General features: G+C 43.1%; 1 protein-coding gene across 1 annotated transcript; it reads right to left on the reverse strand.

Annotated features, from left to right (window-relative positions):
* Nucleotides 1-4,466: 4,466 nt before the first annotated feature.
* LOC112104595 (homeobox-containing protein 1-like) lies at nt 4,467-18,571 on the reverse strand. Its single transcript, XM_024197002.3, has 5 exons — nt 18,525-18,571; nt 13,694-13,776; nt 11,792-11,887; nt 10,472-10,566; nt 4,467-6,837 (listed from the first exon to the last, which is right to left on the reverse strand). Exons 1-5 carry the CDS (start codon nt 18,569-18,571, stop codon nt 6,700-6,702), a joined length of 459 nt encoding a protein of 152 aa, XP_024052770.1. The 3' UTR covers nt 4,467-6,699.
* Between the last annotated feature and the right edge of the window lie 303 nt (nt 18,572-18,874).

Below are 18,874 nucleotides of genomic sequence, written 5' to 3' on the forward strand. Positions count from 1 at the left end.
GTAGCTGCCACCTCTTTTTTCATTAGCATGGAATATCTTTAATTGGACAATATAGCTACTGTAAATTAGACAATGCTAAATGAAACTAAGAGACAGGGGTTTCTGGTCATGCTTTTCAGTTTGCCAAAACTGTGTTGGCCAACAACTGATTCAAAATCCTGAGTAAATATCCTAGCTATTAAAAAAAAGCACAGAAAGGAATGCTTTATTTGGAAATACATCTGCAATCCATCTCCTTGGTACTCCTGATCAGTGCACTCGCCTTCCGTTCAAGGGAATGATAATGAGTGTGTCTTGGCTCAGTAAAACTGCAAAAGTTAGCTAGTGTCTATGCAGCCCCAATGAATTCAGCTGGAGGGCATTAAAAAACAGAAAAAGTCCTATACCCACAACAATGAATACATTTTGGTTGTGACACATAACTCATTTTTCAAGATACAACCTGCCAACACAGACCCACGTCAAGAGCGAAAATTGCTAAACTAAATCAAAAAATTATTACCTAAAAACGTGTGAAGATTGTAAGCAAATAATATTGTTAATGAAAAAAATTGCACTGCAGAGGGCAACAGCTACTGGGAAATGAAGCCCTTTACTCAATATGAGCAAGGGAGTTTCTTCTGATGAGAAACCCAAAGTTTCTTGGTCACAATCTCACAAACTGTGACCTGAAGGAAGAGATAAATTACTTAGCTGATGAAGAGTAAGCAATACTAAATTCACAATGTCCTGGTTAGGGGACAGAAACGTACATTCTAGCAAACATCACAACCATCAGAAATGAACTGACTTGAGGAAATGAGATGGAGCATTTTCCTCCATTCAAAACCCACAAGGGCAAACACCATCACAGTGACCAGTTCCTGGGGTCAAACCTCATATAACTTAAGAGACTCAAACCAGATCTTGGACACAAATACTTATGAACTTAAGGGAGGAAGATGGGAATCTACACTTGGATCTCAATTCAAGCTACAACGGGAATCAAAATCCTGGATTAAATAGTTAGGGGCAGCGTTGTTAAAATGTGCCCATCTAGTCATGAAAAAGGTTGTCTGAGTGGGGACCGGAAAACAGTCTTCAAGTTGTGCCATGTCCACTGAAGGTAGGACAAGAAGTAATGGGCTTAATCTGTAGCAAGGGAGAGTTAGGTTAGATATTAGGAAAATCTTTCCCGCTGTAAGGATAGTTAGATACTGGAACAGGTTACCAAGGGAGGCTGTGGAATCTCAGTCACTGGAGGTTTTTAAAAACAGGTGAGACAAACACCTTTCGGAGTGGTCAAGGTATACTTGGGTACTGCCTCCGTATGGGGCAAGGGATTCTAAAGATCCCTTTCAGCCCTAGATTTCTATGATTCTGTGACTGTACCCCAGCCAGCCAGTGGAATCCTGCTGCAATTACCAGATAGCTCTGTGTGACAAGACTAATTCGATTGCACGAGGTAAGCCAGCGTGATGATAGAAAAGTACTCTAATAGAGAAGCTGAAAATCTTAGTGAAATCTTGATGTCCCTTTAAGACAGCAAGACAAAAAGATTTTGACCAGTTCGGATAGGAGCTGATCATGTGCCATTCTACTTCTATAAAACTGCCGCACTACTGGGAGTATGCCTACACTGCAAAGTAAGCTCAGGGTTTGGGTTTGAGCAGCTATGCTCATTTGTAACCCCAGATTAGGAATTGTTGAACCCTGACTCCCAACCTGGCGCTTCAGTGTCTACATTGTATTATGTGGGCCCGAGCCCAACCACCCATATCCCAGACTTCCTACTGTCCTCCCATAATGTGTCTGCTCTAGTCCTTTGTTTGGGTGCAGTGTGGGAAAACATGATTGTTCACCAAACTTGACTGTCCAGAGGACAAAGAAAGTTGGGATTGTGGGATACTTTTGTCAGACTCCCAGAGCACGAATCCAGTGGGTCTGCAGTTACACTGCAAAGCAATCGGGCTTGACCCCCTCGGTCCCAGCTTGACTCAGGCTAGGACCCTCCACCACCATAGGGTCCTGGGTCCGAACTCTGGATTAGAGTGATTTGTGTGTAGACGGAAGGAGGGCAAAGCTTGAGCCTGAATTTGAACCCTGGGCTTAAAGTGTAGACATATCCTATGATTTTACTAGCTTTACATGAGGAGTAAAATAGCAAAAATCTTGCCAGCCTGCATACGAAAGTGACACTTATAGATAATCTCATTAGCTATGCCAAACCTAAAAGATTCGCAGCCACAATAGCGAGATGGTAGAAAGTCCAGTCAATGTATGCTAAAACTCTTCCCAAAAACTGTCCATCCACCTACACAGATAGCCTGGGTGTTATGAAAACAGTGATCCATTAAACTCCACTATAGTCAATGGAATAAAATAGAGTTATTGAGAAATTCAATGAAGACTCATATAAGCATAATAGGTCATCACTGCAAATTATATTACAGATAGGTCTGAACCAAAACTATGAATCTAAATACCCCACGGTTTTGGAAAGCTGGATCCAGACTGCAGACAAGGCCCATCTCTTATAGGAGAATATTTTAAGTAGGTAAAAATAAAACACAAACAAACGCCACTCACAATCATGCTAGGTCAACACAGAGTCGCTGGAAAACACGGGTCAACGTTAGAAACTCCCTTCTTGGTAAGAACACATTTATTGGAGCAGTGAAACTGTTGTAACACCTCCAAGTACTTCGAAGATGTCTCTGCATCACCAGGGCATCAAAGAAAAATGCTGTCCGTCTGCTGCTGTGTTAACTTATTATCTAAGGCATCTGTTGCAAAATATTTGGACATCGGTACCAAATTTAAATGAATATATTACACATAATAGTCCAGGAAAAGACACGGCCCGAACTACATGAGCAAAGAAAAAGGGGAGTTAAAGAAAAGGGGAGCAATGAAATAGCCAAAGATGAACAAATCGGAGGAGAAAGGCCTGATGCAGAGTCAGGAGCCAGCCACAGGAAAACTCTGGGGAACGTCCTCAGAGAAGGGAACTCCATGGATGGAGTCCTGTACTGCACTGGACTCCCACAAGCTCCAATCATATCTAGGGATAGATACCAAGCCAACCTCTCCTGCTCTGGATGATGGCAAAAAACGCTGGCTAAAGTATTATGAGCCATGAGATAACAATCTGGATTGAATTTATTGGTGTAACAGCAACCTGGAAGGAAGGAATCATCGATTCTTCAAACTCCATCCATGGAAGGGGTCGGTAACCATCCTGTAACCAATTCAGCTTTTAGATCAGTTTCGAGCAGAACCCAAGTGGGAGTGCTGCACAATAATTTAGCCTGGAAGCGAAGAAGATATGAATGTCCGTAACAAGTTCTGAACTGCAGCACTGCAGAGAAAAGCCTGATTTGACAGAAAATGCAGAGATGGAAATAGCCTCAGAAGGACGGGCTCAGCTTGTTGAGGGAGTGACCCAGAACAAACCTTAATTTCCAGCAATGTCTCACCAGCATTGTCCTCGCCCTGAACGACAAGGCTGCAGAAGCCATTCCAAAATGTCTTGAAAAGGTTTCCCTCAACGCAGTAGCTGAGAGTTATCTAATGAGAGCCTAGACCGGCTACCCCCATCAAAACAAGTGTCTGTCAATCAAGAAACAGTCCACAGCGGGCTAAGGAGGGAGCTAGAGAGCTCACTGTCATCAGGATATTGAGGATGGCTAAGGTCAGATTCCTTGATCATATCTTCTGGGGGGCCGTACAGAGACCAAATAGAATGCAGATGAAGGGAGATAAACAGAACTATGTAGCACCTGGCTCGCCTAAGGCATTTCTTACCTACTGAATCAGTCTATGATCTTCCTCTGGCGGGGCGAAGACTGCTGCTTACCAGCAAGCTGCAATTTAGGACAGAAGACCCACTGGTCGCTAATTATACACAAGTTGTTCATCTGCTTATTCTTTTTGATGCGTTATGGGACACAGGAGCTGTAAGACTGTGCTAGACAGAGGGAAGGCCAGATTCTCTCCTATACAGGGGTGTAAATCCATTCTTTTTAGTGGAGTTATTTCAGATTTACACCAGTGCAGCAGAGATCAGGATCTGGCCTTTACTGTATTGGTGTTATTCTTCCTTAATTCTCTAAATAGATGTTTGTTTCAAAGAATGACTTTTTTAAGGTAAAAATAGAAGCAATATTTATTTTGTAGGTGCAGCTGTCTATCAGTCTGATTCGATTCTTTAAAATGGAACAGCTAGAACAAACCCTGGTGGCAAACCAGCATAAAGAGGCCATCGATTATTAAAATCTCCTTGCAATAAATCGCGGTGGTTTCTTGTCAGCTCTGTGTGTGACTGTAGTATGAATAAGTAGGTAAAATTCCACTGAAGCTACAGTTTGCTGGATCATCCTGCGGTGCAAAAACATTCCCTCCCTCCCCCCCGCCCTTTGCTCGCTAGTACCGAAAGAGTCACACACACACACTCACACACACAAAGAAAGAACACTGCAATGTGACTGAACCAATTTTGTTCTTTCCTGAGTCTATCCTGACGCTATTCATGAATTTGCCTACTCAAGAAATACAATAAAACAGAAAAAGACAGCTCCATTCTGCTTCAGTGATCTACTGCTAAAGAAAGCACATACATTTTCCAATGAAATCCATAAATGAACGACAGGGCCAAGCCCTGCCTATATATCTTCAAAGTCACAGGGACAAAGAGGTGCCAACTCTGTGCCCTCTGTAAGCACAGAATCTCCCACATCTACCTAAACAGCTTTCACCGGATTAGCAGACATAAAGATGATCTAGTTAGTCTTTACCTTAAGGGGGTTTAAGGCTGGCTAAAAACCTGCTGATGTGCCACAATTTCATCTTTTTTTCTCTCTTTCTTTTTCTAAGTGCTTGCAATTATATCTGATGGTTTCAAGTTGCAAACATCTTGCAAAGCTGGGGGAGGAGGAGAGGGGAAGGAATAAAAACAAAACAAGTCATAGTAACGTCCCTTCACCTTTAAAAATGAACAAAAGACAAAGGAAAGCCATGCTTCAAAACTAAGCCATCTTCCCTCTGAAACTATTTCCGTACAGCAGGGAGGATAACATGGAATGTAGTGGAAATGCTATGTAAATGCATTAATTTTTTCAAAGATATAATGCAGCCTAGCCCGTCTCTAACGCATCCTATGCTGCTTCCAGTGAACAGTTTCCTCTTACCGGCAGTGACATATCACTTTTATCAGGATGCCAGAGATCACTTCCACACAATGCCAGCAGATGTAATTTTCTTAGATGCATACACAGTTCATCATTTAGATACTAGATGACAAGGTGATCACAGGGTGACTCTGTAATGCAAGTTTGTCGTTTGGTATTTTGAATTCTCAAATGATAAAAAAAAGATTTATCAAATATAAATATCTTTAAGAAAAAAGTAACAAAAGTGCTACATATGATCAAGGAAAAACAATTCCGTTAGTTTCTGCTACTTAAAGTAGGTTTGCTTTACAAATATTACCACATCCATTATCAATATGGCTTCCCATTATTAATTAAATTGTCTGTAGCAGTATAGCTTTCTCACACCATAACAAGGACAGAGTAAAGAGAACACAAAAGCATTACACACTATATCTCAAGGAGGAGATCTTCCTGCCTTTTAAGAAGTGTTCATATTTGGGTGAATATTTATGCCATGTTGATAACTAGCAGAAACTAGATACCAAAGTCCTCCAATAACCTTTCAGGCCTGTTAGGATTGCAGGCAGTAGTTACACAGACTTGTACAAACTCACCCATTTATTATCTTAATCCCTTTTTTGAAAACATTGCTTTTGAGAGGGGCTGGAGGGGGGAAAAGGTGAGAGGAAGAACAAAAGGTAACGCAACTTCTATGATAGATCGATCGAGTCTCGACCTCTTCGGAGCAGGCACTGCTAGGCCTGCCAAATAATGAATAGTGGTTTTGAGAAGTGGACTGCCGTCCATTAGACATTCAGCTCATTTTTCATGTGATCCCAGGCTGGGCTTCTATCATGGTCCCAGAGGCAGAAGGCAGTATTTTATCCACTAAGCCATGCAGCTTGTGAGAGCAGAGAATGTCTGTGTTGAATGTGACATCAACCGAAATGTGTGAATATGTTTCCCATGGACATTCTCAGCGCAGTACCCAAAAGAAATAGATCAAGTCACTGTGTGACCAGTGAGGCACGGCTTATTGCAGCTGGAAATCACTTATTCCCAGGCTGAAGTGGGGTTTCTAGTGTTCTTTTTACTCTCTGTTGATACTCCCAATATGGTGTCCATCGACCCTGTGCCTTTACCTCAGCTTCCATCCTTTCAGTCTTGGAGGAGGAAAAGCGTACAGACTAGTTTTACATGATGTCTAAGGGTATCCAAGATTTTAAATGTAGCCTAAGACTTGGAACTGAGGACTCTCTAAAATACCTGGAAGCACTTTCTTGGAATGCTAAGACAAAGCAGCAAGATTTTCGAGCCACTGGGGCTGGGAGAGGGAGGTTGGTTGGTTGACTGATTATTTACTGGGAATTAATACTGAGAGAGTATATGCAAAGGCTGAGGGCACCATGCCATCTTCACAGAACAAGACCCTAACAGCTAACTGACGTACAAGAAACTGCAAAGTTATACTGTAAGAAGAACACATATTAAGGACCGAGGAAAGTCTGCTAAGGTGCTACGTCTAAAACTAAGTTACTTCTTGTTTTGACCCTCCCCCTTCTTTGTATCAGTCGTCGTCTAGGGCCTCTGTCTTGATTTCGTTGGTTCCTTGCCGGGCCAATGCCAAGATGGTGTGGTTTACTGCTGCCATTTCCACGGCTAATGAAATGGGATCTTGGTGGTCACTATGGCTAGTGCTGTCATCCTGTGTATGCAGAAAGGAAAAAGATGAAGCGTTGTTAATTAGTGAGCATTCAGTCTGAGTGAAAGAGTTTTTAAAGTGAACTAAGGGCCGCAAATTACACTTTTGCTAACTGGGTAGGGTTGAAAAGAAACACGGATTCCCTTTAAAGAAAATGTCATTCACTGGGCAAACACAGGTTCATGGAAATGGGCAGGGCCGGGCGTGGAGATTCACGTTTATTTTCAATAGCTAAAAACTGGCCAATCGCGAGCGTAGTGCGGAATATATTAAATGATAAGGTAAGAGTGATTTTGTGTGAAATAGAAGTGACACAGAGATACATATGTTCTATTTTATATAGGGATACACCTATAGACAATTCAGCACTAAACCAACTGCTGAAAATGTCCCAGACAGATAAAAAAGGTGGTGAAATGACCTCATGCAGGAACTGCCACAGCAGATCACACTGTCTAGCCAGCCATCCTGCTACATGCTACATCTCATTTAATTAAATAGTGAAAAACTGTGGGGTATACTGCTGCCTGCACTGCAACCTCCAACAGATCTGGAGGCTGTCATCATATTTTCCTATGTGTCTTTTTTCTAAACACTAAAAAGAAGCCTCTGAATTTTAACAGGACAACAGTTTAATTGTTCAGGATGTGTGGCTGCTGTGAAGTACGAAGAATATGGGGAAACTTCGCTGCTATAGTTCTGCAATGAAGATTTTTCTCAGCACTGAAATGTTTTAAGATCAATGAATGAGAAGGACTTCATTCCTCATACACACTGAAGTGTGCAGTTTTCTGAGCCTACATCAGGGTGGGGGCATGGTCTGAATATAGGTGTAACTCTGACAGCCTTTGGTGGCTTGTTTCAGTGGGGATCAAACCTGGGACACGTTGATCTTAATGCATAAGCCTCTACTGCCTGAGCTAAAAAACACTTTTCAGATAGCCAAGGTTGTAGCAGGCTCATCAATCTCTAGCTGGCCTAGCCACCACTAGAGGGGGACAGAGTGCCATACCGAGCAGCCATCGCTTACATAGGGATAAGTAGGGTCCTATCAAATTCACGGTCCATTTTGGTCAATTTCATGGTCATATGATTTTAAAAATCATAAATTTCATGATTTCAGCTATTTAAATCATAAATTTCATGGTGGTGTAATTGTAAGGGTCCTGACTCAAAAAGGAGTTCGGGGGGGATCGCAAGGTTATTGTAGGAGGGGTTGCGGTACTGCTTCCCTTACTTCTGCGCTGCTGCTGCTGGCGGCATTGCCTTCAGAGCTGGGCAGCTGGAGAGCGGTGGCTGCGGGCCAAGAGCCCAGCTCTGAAGGCAGAGCCGCCACCAGCAGCAGTGCAGAAGTAAGGATGGCCTGGTATGGTATTGCCACCCTTACTTCTGTGCTGCTGCTGGCAGGGTGCCACTTTCAGAGCTGGGCGCCCGGCCAACAGCCGCCACTCTCTGGCCACCCAGCTCTGAAGGAAGAGCAGAAGTAAGGATAACAATACCATGACCCCCCCTAAAATAATCTTGCAACCCCCCTGCAACTTCCCTTTGGGTCAGAACCCCCAATTTGAGAAACGCTGGTCTCCCCTGTGAAATCTGTATAGTATAAGGTAAAAGCACACAAAAAACCAGATTTCATGGTCTGTGACGTGTTTTTCATGGCCACGAATTTGGTAGGGTCCTAGGAATAAGTCATAGTCATAGAGTTTAAGGCCAGAAGGGAACACCAAATCATCTATTCTGAGCTCCTGTACATCAATGACCACTAACACCACCCCGTACCCGCCCACTAAACCCAACCAAGTTCTAATCCTAAATCTAAAAACCAACTCTTTCTGGGATCTTGGGCAAAGCAAGCGTCAGCTTCCCCCTTTCTGAACTGGGGGTAAAAATACTTACTTACCTTACAGAGGTCTTGGGAGAATTAGTTAATATTTTTACAGCATTTTATAGAGCAAAAATGCTAAGTATTTTTGTCATTATTACATCAGGCCCATGATGATGAATTTGCAACAATATCATTTCTAAATCAAGATGGCAGGTGGTGATTGCTGGTGGGACAGAAATGCCAGTTTTCAGTAAACTCCTGAGGCTGTTTAACAGAATCTCTTAATTTGCCATGAATTTTGGGCCAGATGTTCAAAACCCCGCATGCACATCAGAATTTTTGAATACCTGACCCTAAAAGTCAATTAAGTGAACTATGAGAAAGTGTAAAAAAACCAAAATCCCTCTGAAGTTGTATTAACTTTATGTTATTAACTTTAATGGTAATTGGATAAACTTTATGTTTTCAAGTTTTCTGGAGTCTGAATGATACTCTGAAACGCAGATGTTATGGTTTTAACGGCTGAATGGGTGTTAAATGCATTACTGTGGAAAGCTGTGCTGATGACCATTTAACTTTTAATGCCTAATTATCCTTTACAGTGGAGTCCGGGCTAGATCATTGAGAACTGCAACATCTAAGGACTCTGAACAGAGAATTTTGATGCAATTAAGCAAATTATTTCTCTTTCCAAAAATATGTTGGATAATACAAAAATACAGAAAGAAAGAAATGGTTTGGAATTCTAAACAACGCATCTGCTAAGCCATCAATTCCTCTATCTGACAGGCATGCAATTAAATGTGCTTGGCTGCAGTTTCAAAATATATCACACCAATTATTTAGGAGATTCTGACCTTGCACAGCCATACGGAGCAGAGCTCCACCAACTACTTCCAGAGATGGTCTATACAAGGATCTTTGTCCTCCACCAAAGAAACAGCAGCAGCTCCAAGGATGGTGGAAACAGAGCAGGCATACCAGCACCTCTCACCCAATCAATGTCCCACTGGACTTGGGCTGAGCCTACTGGGGTAGCTACTCCAGGATACTGGGCTCCCAGTAACCAGGTGATGAGATCTCCTACTTCCTTCCAGGGATGGCCTATTAAGAAAACCCCAACAAAACCCAGACACCTGGGTGTAGCAGCATGAACACAAGGAGCAAAGGAAGCAGAACCATCTAAGTGAACTGTTCAGCAAGGCCAATGATGTCAAGTGAATCTATCCAAAATGGACTTAGTCACCACTGACTCTGCAGGGGAAGATGGAGAAGGGGAGGTGGGATAAGAACATGGGTGCCTGTTGTCACAGGGAAGCATGTTTGTGCCCAACACACTGCAGAAATGGTTAAAGATCTGTACATCCTTTCTTGAAGGTTAACCACTGTACCAGTGCCAGAGATAAGAAGAGCTTGAATTAAGCATGGTGCGTAGCTTGAGTTAACACTGTCCTAGCATTTTTCAAACATTGTGTGTTGTGTGAATGGTGTCACTTGCTTGTTTGGAGCAGATCCTCCTGTCTTCTTCTACCTTCTCTGCTTCTCTGCCTCCCTCTGAACATCTTCCCTCCTCCTCCCCATTGCGTACTTGCCAAGTGTCCTGTTGTATGACAATAAATCCAAGTGGGTGAATAGTGGTTTCTCACACATTCAATAGGGGAGCTGTGCTCTTCCACTTTCCCCATTAAAATTACATGAAAGAAAAAAAAAAGAAGGACGTCTGACTCATGAGAGGTACAAGGCCCCATGACGCTGAAGTGTCACATGCAGGGTCTCCCATCTGGGACCACGCAGCTCAGCTCAGATTCTTACCTGCTCTGAATAGTCATTCCCATCGACGTCATCGCTATTGGAATGGCCTCCTGGACTCTGTACATCTATGCCATGGCTCTCCAGGATTGCTGCTTCTTCGAAAAAAGCAAATGGATCCCTAAATTATCTGATGCATTACCGGAATTAAAGACCATCCATATTTTAGGCATTTAAAGAAAGTGGACTAGCAAGGTCAACTCTTGACCGCCTCTCAACTATCCACAATTTGGGTGGGTGTTAAGTGTTCACTTCTGTTGCCCCCCCCAAATTGTTTCCATTCTTAATGTCTAATAGTCAAACCTTCCTTCTTCCCCATCTAGTCTACAATGGACGGGGTCTCCCTTGTGTATGCAGTGTGTCTGTAGCCGTGTCGGTCCCAGGATACGAGAGAGACAAGGTGAGCGAGGTAACATCTTTTATTGGACCAACTTCTGTTGGTGAGGGAGACAAGGTTTCAAGCTACACAGAGCTCTTCTTCAGGTCTGAAGCTCGAAACCTTGTCTAGTCTGCAGAACCAACACAGCTAAGTTTGTGAGCTGTATCCCGTTTCAGCTTGCGCACTGTCAACAGAATTGTTTACTATGTTCCAATCAGTAATGGCTCTGCAAACCCACTGACGGCAATAAGGTGGCACAGGGGTAACTGAAGGAAGAATTTGGCCTGCAGAATCCTTGGTACTGGTGATGGTATTTGAGATGTAAAGAACCCATCTTGACTTTCAGATCTCAGTGGAATCTTACAGGGTTGGCAGTAAGAAAAACACCACCATTTTGACTTGTAAAATGAGTACATTTGAGTTAGACATTACTGAGGCAAGAAACTTACAGACCCCTTTTTTAAAAATCACTTCCCTTTTCCCCCTGGCACTTTTCAGAGTAGAACTGCACTTTAAAGGTTTTAAACTCAGTACATTTTGAATTTCCCCTATCCCCAGTGCAGAAATCACTGCTTCTCTTGTTTCATTTGGGACATTCAATGGGACTGGACCAATAATTTGGTGTTAGGGAAATATGAATCCTTCTATATCGATCAGATTCAGACTTAAAACAGAAATTAGGTCCTCTAGTGACATCCGATCACTGAATCATTTTTCCTGTCCTACGACTGACATTTGTAAACTGAGTCCCCGATGATAGTTTAGAAACGTTGAGAGGGTGAAAGATTTATTTTAAAAAGTGCTTCCACTGACTATTAAAAATGCTTGGAGTTTCTAGCCATTTGCATTAATAGAATTCAATCTTATACTCTCCAGCTCCCTTGAGCCGGCCTATCTACTTAAGCCCTTCAGGTTGTCTGAAAGCAGGTTCTCTGATACATTACCGATATTGGCTCTTCTCTTGATTTCCTTTCTTCTGTTGGCAAACCAGTTGTACACTTTAAGGGAGGTAACTCGCTCCAAATCTGACAACTTTTTGCCTGTGAAAATATACAGTAGAAAGCACAGTTGTTTACAGGGTTTCACAGGTATGGATAGCACTTTGTACATACATATAAGATCAGCAGATCCCTGCCATGTGATAAACCCTTGAAATTTAGAGCAGACAGCGTTAGAGAGTGGAACTACATAAGAACCGTTCACAAATGAAACGCAGGGCTTTTCTTTGAAACTACAGCCAGCTCAGGCCTAAACTGTGATAGAGAGCAAAGCTGCTCTTCCGATTCAGGAGACCAGGATTCAATTCACAGCTCTGCCACAGAATTTGTGTGTGACCTTGGGCAAGTCACTTCACTTCTCCGTGCCCCAATTCTCCATAGTAAAACGGGAATAATACATAGGGATAATGTGAAGCTAATTTGGTTACTGCGTCGGAGGTGCACAGGTAGTGAGTGTCATAGAAAAGCTAGTAAACATTAATAAGAGGTGAGATATGGGGATGGCAGAGAGAAGATCTAGTAGTAGTAATAACAACAACTTATATAGCACTTTTCATCAGCTGATCTCAAAGTGCTTTAGAAAGGGGTTGCTATCATTATCTCAATTTTACAGATGGGGAAACTGAGGCACAGAGCAGGGAAATGACTTACCCAGGGTCACCCAGCAGGTCGACAGAGCTGGGAATAGAACCCCAGTCTAGTGCTCTGTCCACTAGACTAGACTGCCTCCCTGCTAAGTTATAGTCAATAATGCTAAAATTGTCACATATGTTAGGACGTCTTGTCCTATCTTTTCTTTATTTCACCTTTGGGTTTATTACATTACTTTTAATTCCTGTAAACAAAAGTTGCAGAACATGTTCTCTGCAAGGTTTGGGTATGTTCTACTATTTCAACTAAGCAAAGGCAGGTGGGCTCACTGCTTCAAACTTGGCATTATTACACCAGATGCCCACACTCCATTCCCAGGTAGGATTTCTCATCTACCCTCACAGGAGCAGGAAGAACTGCTGGGGGGGGGGGGGGAGGGGAAATGAGGTCCCCTAATTTAACACACACAACCTACAAGGAAGACTCATGTCTAGAAGCTACAGAGAAGCTTGGACGTCAGGAGACCAGGGCTCCCTACTTTGCCAAGGATACACCATGTGATCGTAGGCAATTCACAACCTCTCTGTGGCTACATTTCTCCATCCTTAAAATGAGATCAGTAATAACAATAATGCCACATACCCACTTTTGTAGAGTAGGGTGACCAGACGTCCCGATAAAATCCCGCTTGTCCCGTGTCCCGACCAATGATTGGTCGGGACACAACTTGTCCCGATATTTCGCAATCCGTTTTCTTTTTTTTGCTCCACCGGTGGGTCCCCCCGCCCCATGTGTCCCAATATTTTCTTCCTCTCATCTGGTCACCCTATTGTAGAGGGCTTTGAGATCCTCAGATAAGAAGTGCACATATTTGTAAAAGTAACTAAAAATAATTGGCTTTAAAGAATGCAAATCTCTGAAATGTATTCCCTTTCCTATGGATACCCTACATGACCCTGTATATATGAAATGTTTTGATGCTCAACTTCACCTCTAGCTCTCTACTATTTTAATTAGTAGAAATGTATCTTTCAGACATACGTGTTTGGGTCTGAAGACTACATTAGCCCTCATGTTCATCCAAGTACGACAGCTTGAATGACACGAGCCATATAGTGCTCTAGGAAAAACTTACTACTGGTTGAGAGCACTAAATTGTTAGTAACAGCCATAAAATGAGATTTGCTGAATTTAGCAGGAGATGTTGAAATTTAATTGCAGACTCCTTTGAAAAGAACAGTGCGATCAGGTCCTTACCTGGCTTTTGTATAACTGCATTACAGGCATTTGCAATTTCTTCTCTCTTTGCCTCATCAGGATATTGATTCTCATTGAAGTAACTGCAGAAAAAAAAGGTTTTTCAGAAATCAAAGCATGGATGCACCAAAACAGCTTCACTAAAAGGTGTCAATGGCTAGTAAATGCACTGGTCTTAAAGGGACAATATAGACATATTAAGTTTTATGTTAAACAGTATGTGCATGTCTATGTATTACATGTGAACACACAGTTCCCCTTTAAAACCTTCTCAATTGCCTTAGATAACCAAATATCACCGCCGCACTTGCACCATTCCCTATAGCAAGTGAGTAGGTATAAGGAAATAGAAAATGCTGCAAATACCAAAGATACTATTGCAAAGTGAAACACTCATGGTAGGAAACCCCACAGTTAGTACTAAGGCACCTCTGCTTCTTTAATTAAGAATGGCCGTATTGGGTCAGATCAAAGGTCCATCTAGCCCAGTGTCCTGTCTTTCGACAGTGGCCAATGCCAGGTACCCCAGAGAGAATGAGCAGAACAGGTAATCAAGTGATCCATCCCCATTACACGATAACATACTATTTTTTCCGCATGACCCGTCTCATTCAGTGCATAATGTTCAACATTTATGTTGATTCTCGGGGTTCAGTAAGCATCTCCCATTTTCTCATTCACTACATGCCTACCTCCACACTGACCACCAAAATCTTCACATTTTACAAGGAAACACATAACTACAGCTGTTTTGAGTCATTACTGTGGGATAACGTAGTGGTTTTCTTACAAGGGGTCTGTGAGTGCAGAACTATATAGTAATAATCTAAGAACTATGGATTAACTCTAGAGTGCACTTTTAAAATTGTATTTTTTATTTAATAATTGTAAACTTACTATGGGATAATAAGAGACTATTTTAATGTAACATTTTAGTGCTATAGCTTTTGATAATTATCATTTTACTATACCTATAGTTTGCTATAAAAATTATAATTTTACTATTAGAAATATTTTCCTTAGCCTTAAACTCAAACAAATTGATTTAAAACCTCTGAGCCCAATCAAACTCAAAGTCAATGGTGCCGATTCAGACCCTATATGCAGGGATCACTTCATTTCTCTTCAGTTTGCCTCCTAGGAATATATTTGTAGGGGTTATTTTACAAAAGTAAAGGTCAGAATTACAAAAGTTCCCCAGTCAACTTGGTAATGGACTCTTACAATTGTTACTGTGTATTTAAGGGAACAAATTTTGCTTTTTATTTTTACCAAGAGACCATGTAGCAGTGGACTCATTAATGAGACATGCATGCGTGCACCCCGCCACCCCATCTCTGTGTGCATCTACTCCCAGCATAACTTCATATAGTTGATATATCCTTATTTTTCAGCTAAAAGATGTAACACATAAATAAATGGACGAAACCAATTTAGGTTATCTTGTTAAAAGCATGATTTTGTTCCCTGTAATATTTTGTTTCCAAGCTACCTTTGAATAACTGCAGTTAACAGCACTCCCACTATTTCGCTTTGGAGATTATTCCACAGTTAAATCAACCTTATTGTAAGTACATTTTCGTAAATGTCCAGCCTGAATTTTCTTTTCTTGCATTCCATCCTGCTATTCGCCCTGTAATTTGTAGTTACAGCTATATGTACAGTCGGAATCCTGCTTGTGGGTTGCTATTCATTGATTAAGAGAAATTGCTCATTAGCACAGCAAGAAGCACTGTTAATGTGCATCCATTTGATTTGCTTGCTTAGAGAGCAACTGCAACCATTGAAATTACATTTTTAAGTGAGGGGCAGAATATAGAAATTAGTGATTTGGGAACGAAATACCCTCTCTCTCACACACACCCTTCCTCGTCTAGGTTTCTTGTGGAGAGTTTCTGTTACAGACTAAGACCCAGATCTACATAGGCACCTAAATCCCAAACACAGGGACACAACTCCTAGTTTTAGGCTCCACCGAGATTCACAGAACTCCTGCTTGGTGGCCACCTAATCCTGTAGGCAGCTAAACCTCACTCGGTGCCTAAATTTTTGCTGCGAGTCTCCTAGGCGGCTATGTTTCTGCATCCAGAGATATGCACTGCTGCCTCGACTCTAGGCCAGCAGTTCCCCAACTAGGGGGCATGACCTCAAGTCGAGTTGTGGCATCAGCAGATGGGGTTGTGGCAATCACAAGTGTGCAGATGCCATTTTGCTCCACACAGAGTGACCTTGCAGGCATCGTGCATGCAAGGCCAGGCTGTGCAGAGGATGACATTTGGTAATGGCATCCTCCATGCTGTCTGGGCTCGCGGGAGGCTGAAAACGGGGTCATGCAGGCAGAAAGTTCAGTAACTGCTGCTCTAGGTGTACGAATGCCTATTTCCTGCCTAACCCCAGCGTGACCCACAAAGCATGGGAAGACAGGCTTTGCCCACCTCTCTTGCCTGCGGGACCTGATCTGGTAGGTGAGCTCTGAGCATGCCCTTCAGACTGGGTTCCATTCAAAATCTGGCCAGAGGAGGAGGCAGCAGTGGTGGCCCCATCATAACGCTTACCCCAGTGCACTCATCTGCAATGTGGGACACCCACGTTCAATGCCTCCCCTGCCTGCTGTAGAGAAAAGGATTTGAACAGGGGTCTCCCACCTCTGAGGTGAGTGCCCTAATCACTGGGCTATGGGATCTGCTCATGTGGCTCTCCCTCAATCTCCCCTGTTGAAGTTGTTCTACTTGGGATAAATCAGAGTCACTGGAGCAGGGGGACCAGACTCCGGTCTCCTCATTCCCAGGAGAGTGCTTCTAACCACTAGAATACAGTGACATTCTCTCTCTCTCTCTCTCTCTGCCCCGATGTCTATTTAGGTATTTATCCAAAGTGAAACAGTTCCAACAGGAGACACAGAGCGCCCCACATCAGAATAGCCCAGTGGTTAGGGCGCTTTATTCAGAGGTAGGGTTTGAACCCCTTCTCCCCAGAAGGGGAAATTAAACCCAGGTCTCCTACATCCCAAGGGAGTTCTTTAACCACTGGGCTAAAAGTGATATGGGAGGCATCACTGCCGCTGCCTCCCATTTGGGGTTGAGTTAGGTGCCTGCCTAGCTCATTCTCACAAGAAACTGCTTAGGCACCGAAGTCATCTGGCTGCAGGAGAGGGGCTCCAGGCTGTGGCTTGCAAGCAGAGATAGGGACCTCTCTGCAGCCTGGATTTAGGCCCCGAACTTCGTGAGAGGGGCGGGGCTTTGACACACCCATCTTGTCTGCATGCAGCTAGCTTAGGCGGGGAGCCACCTAATGTGCTGGCTTTTGTAGATCCCATTCTTAAAGCACCCATCTCTCTCCAGTCATGGTCCAGGGAGCCTAGCTCAGCTTTGTAGATCCCACTGCAATGCTGAATGTTGCAACTCTGAACTCCCTTGGAGGAGCCGGGCCTAAATCCTGAGAAACGACGCGTATCTACAATCCATACTATGCCTGATGCCATTCTGTCTTAAGCCAGGGGAAGTTTGGCCACTGACTTCAAAGGAAGCAGACTTGGGCCCATTGATTTCAATGGGAATTGCTGGTGCGCAGCACCTCTCAAAATTCTACGCAGGCAGCAGCAGGGACACTCCTAGAAGCATCAGCAAAGGCTGCAGGGCTTTCTTTGATTTGGCAACGTTCCCAAGCCTGGAATCAATGTCATTTTCATTCTCTGAAACATACCATCCCTTGGCTATACAGTACCATGGACTATTCAGCACCGAACTCTCATCCCTTACAAATTCCTGTCTGCAGGGATTGTGTTTTGTACAGGACTTTCTTGGAAAGGGGAATAACAAGGAAACAAAGCGTCAAGAAATGTATAATGAACTGTGTTAGACAAATGTATATTTAATAATGTCAGAGAAGTAGATATTATATATTCAATAGTAATAAGAAAATGTCAAGGAATTTGTTGCTTCCTGTAAGTATCTTGCTGACACAGCTCTCAAAACACTGGTAAAACAACTTCAAAGGCTATAGGTTTGTGTCTTACCTACAGTCGATTTTTGGTCGGTGTAGATAACAGGGCCAAGCACACCTGACAAATGTGTGATTTATTAGCCAGATGCAGCTCTCCTTAGTAAGACAGACTAGGGAGGATGGATACTGACTGGACAGGACTAGCCAACCAAGGCCACATGATGCAGACAAGTATGAAAAAGACAACTGTTTTAAGAAATAATGGAATGGGTGAAAGCAATAAAAAGACAGCTCGTTATAAAAGATAGATAAGGAGGTACCAATCAGAGTTTTAGCAGGATAAATAAAAATGGATGAGTTAGAAGGATTTGGGGTTAGTTATTATATGTGTATTAAATATATTGAGACTCGAATGGTTATAAATAAGGTAGTTTTAATCATGTGTGTCTGCTTGATATTACGAGACTAGGTATAAAGGACGTGTGTACAACAAAGGGGGCTGGAGGAGGAGGAGCCAAGCAGGACCCCATGAGATAGACCAGCATGGACCTGATGATGACAAAAACAGCCTACCCATACCCCAGGACTGATTGTTACTCTATCCTGCTCTATCTGTTTTACTTATGCTTGATTAAGTTGGTGATATAGTGTCCTAAAATTCTCTTATTAAAGCTTTAAACTAGCTAGGCTTAGTAATTGGGGTGGAAAAACACCCCCTTGAATGACAAAAGTTTTAACGACAAAAAGCGCTGGTGTGGATAGCGCTTCGTTGGCAGGAGCCATTCTCCTGTCGACGAAGCTACTGCCCCTTGCTGGGGGGGGGTGGGGTGTCTTATTGTGTTGCCGGGAGAGCTCTCTCCTGGTGACAAAGAGTGGCTACACCGCTTACCCTACAATGGCCCAGCTGCGCCGTTGTAAGGTGCACAGTGCAGACATCGCCGTAGACGCTGGGAGTTGCAACTCCTAACTTTTAGGCACCCTGCTGCCTAGAGGAATTCACAACTGTGAGTTAGGCACCCAGGGTCCCTGTGCAACGCATGGAAAGAGGTAGGCGCCTAGGCAAGGGATTCACAGAAGCCAAGACACTGAGCGGGAAGCTGCCGAAGTCCCACACCCCAAAAGGAGTTAGGAGCCTGACTGGAGAGGGAGAATCCTGAGCAGAGGCACCTAAGCCAGCCCTTTCTTATGAAAAATTGTGATGGTTCTTCCACTGCATCACGGATATCAAATAGCCCAGTG

The sequence above is a fragment of the Terrapene carolina genome, unplaced genomic scaffold (genome assembly GCF_002925995.2).
Source record: "Terrapene carolina triunguis isolate 2854851 unplaced genomic scaffold, T_m_triunguis-2.0 Scaffold30757, whole genome shotgun sequence".
Classification (NCBI taxonomy): domain Eukaryota; kingdom Metazoa; phylum Chordata; order Testudines; family Emydidae; genus Terrapene; species Terrapene triunguis.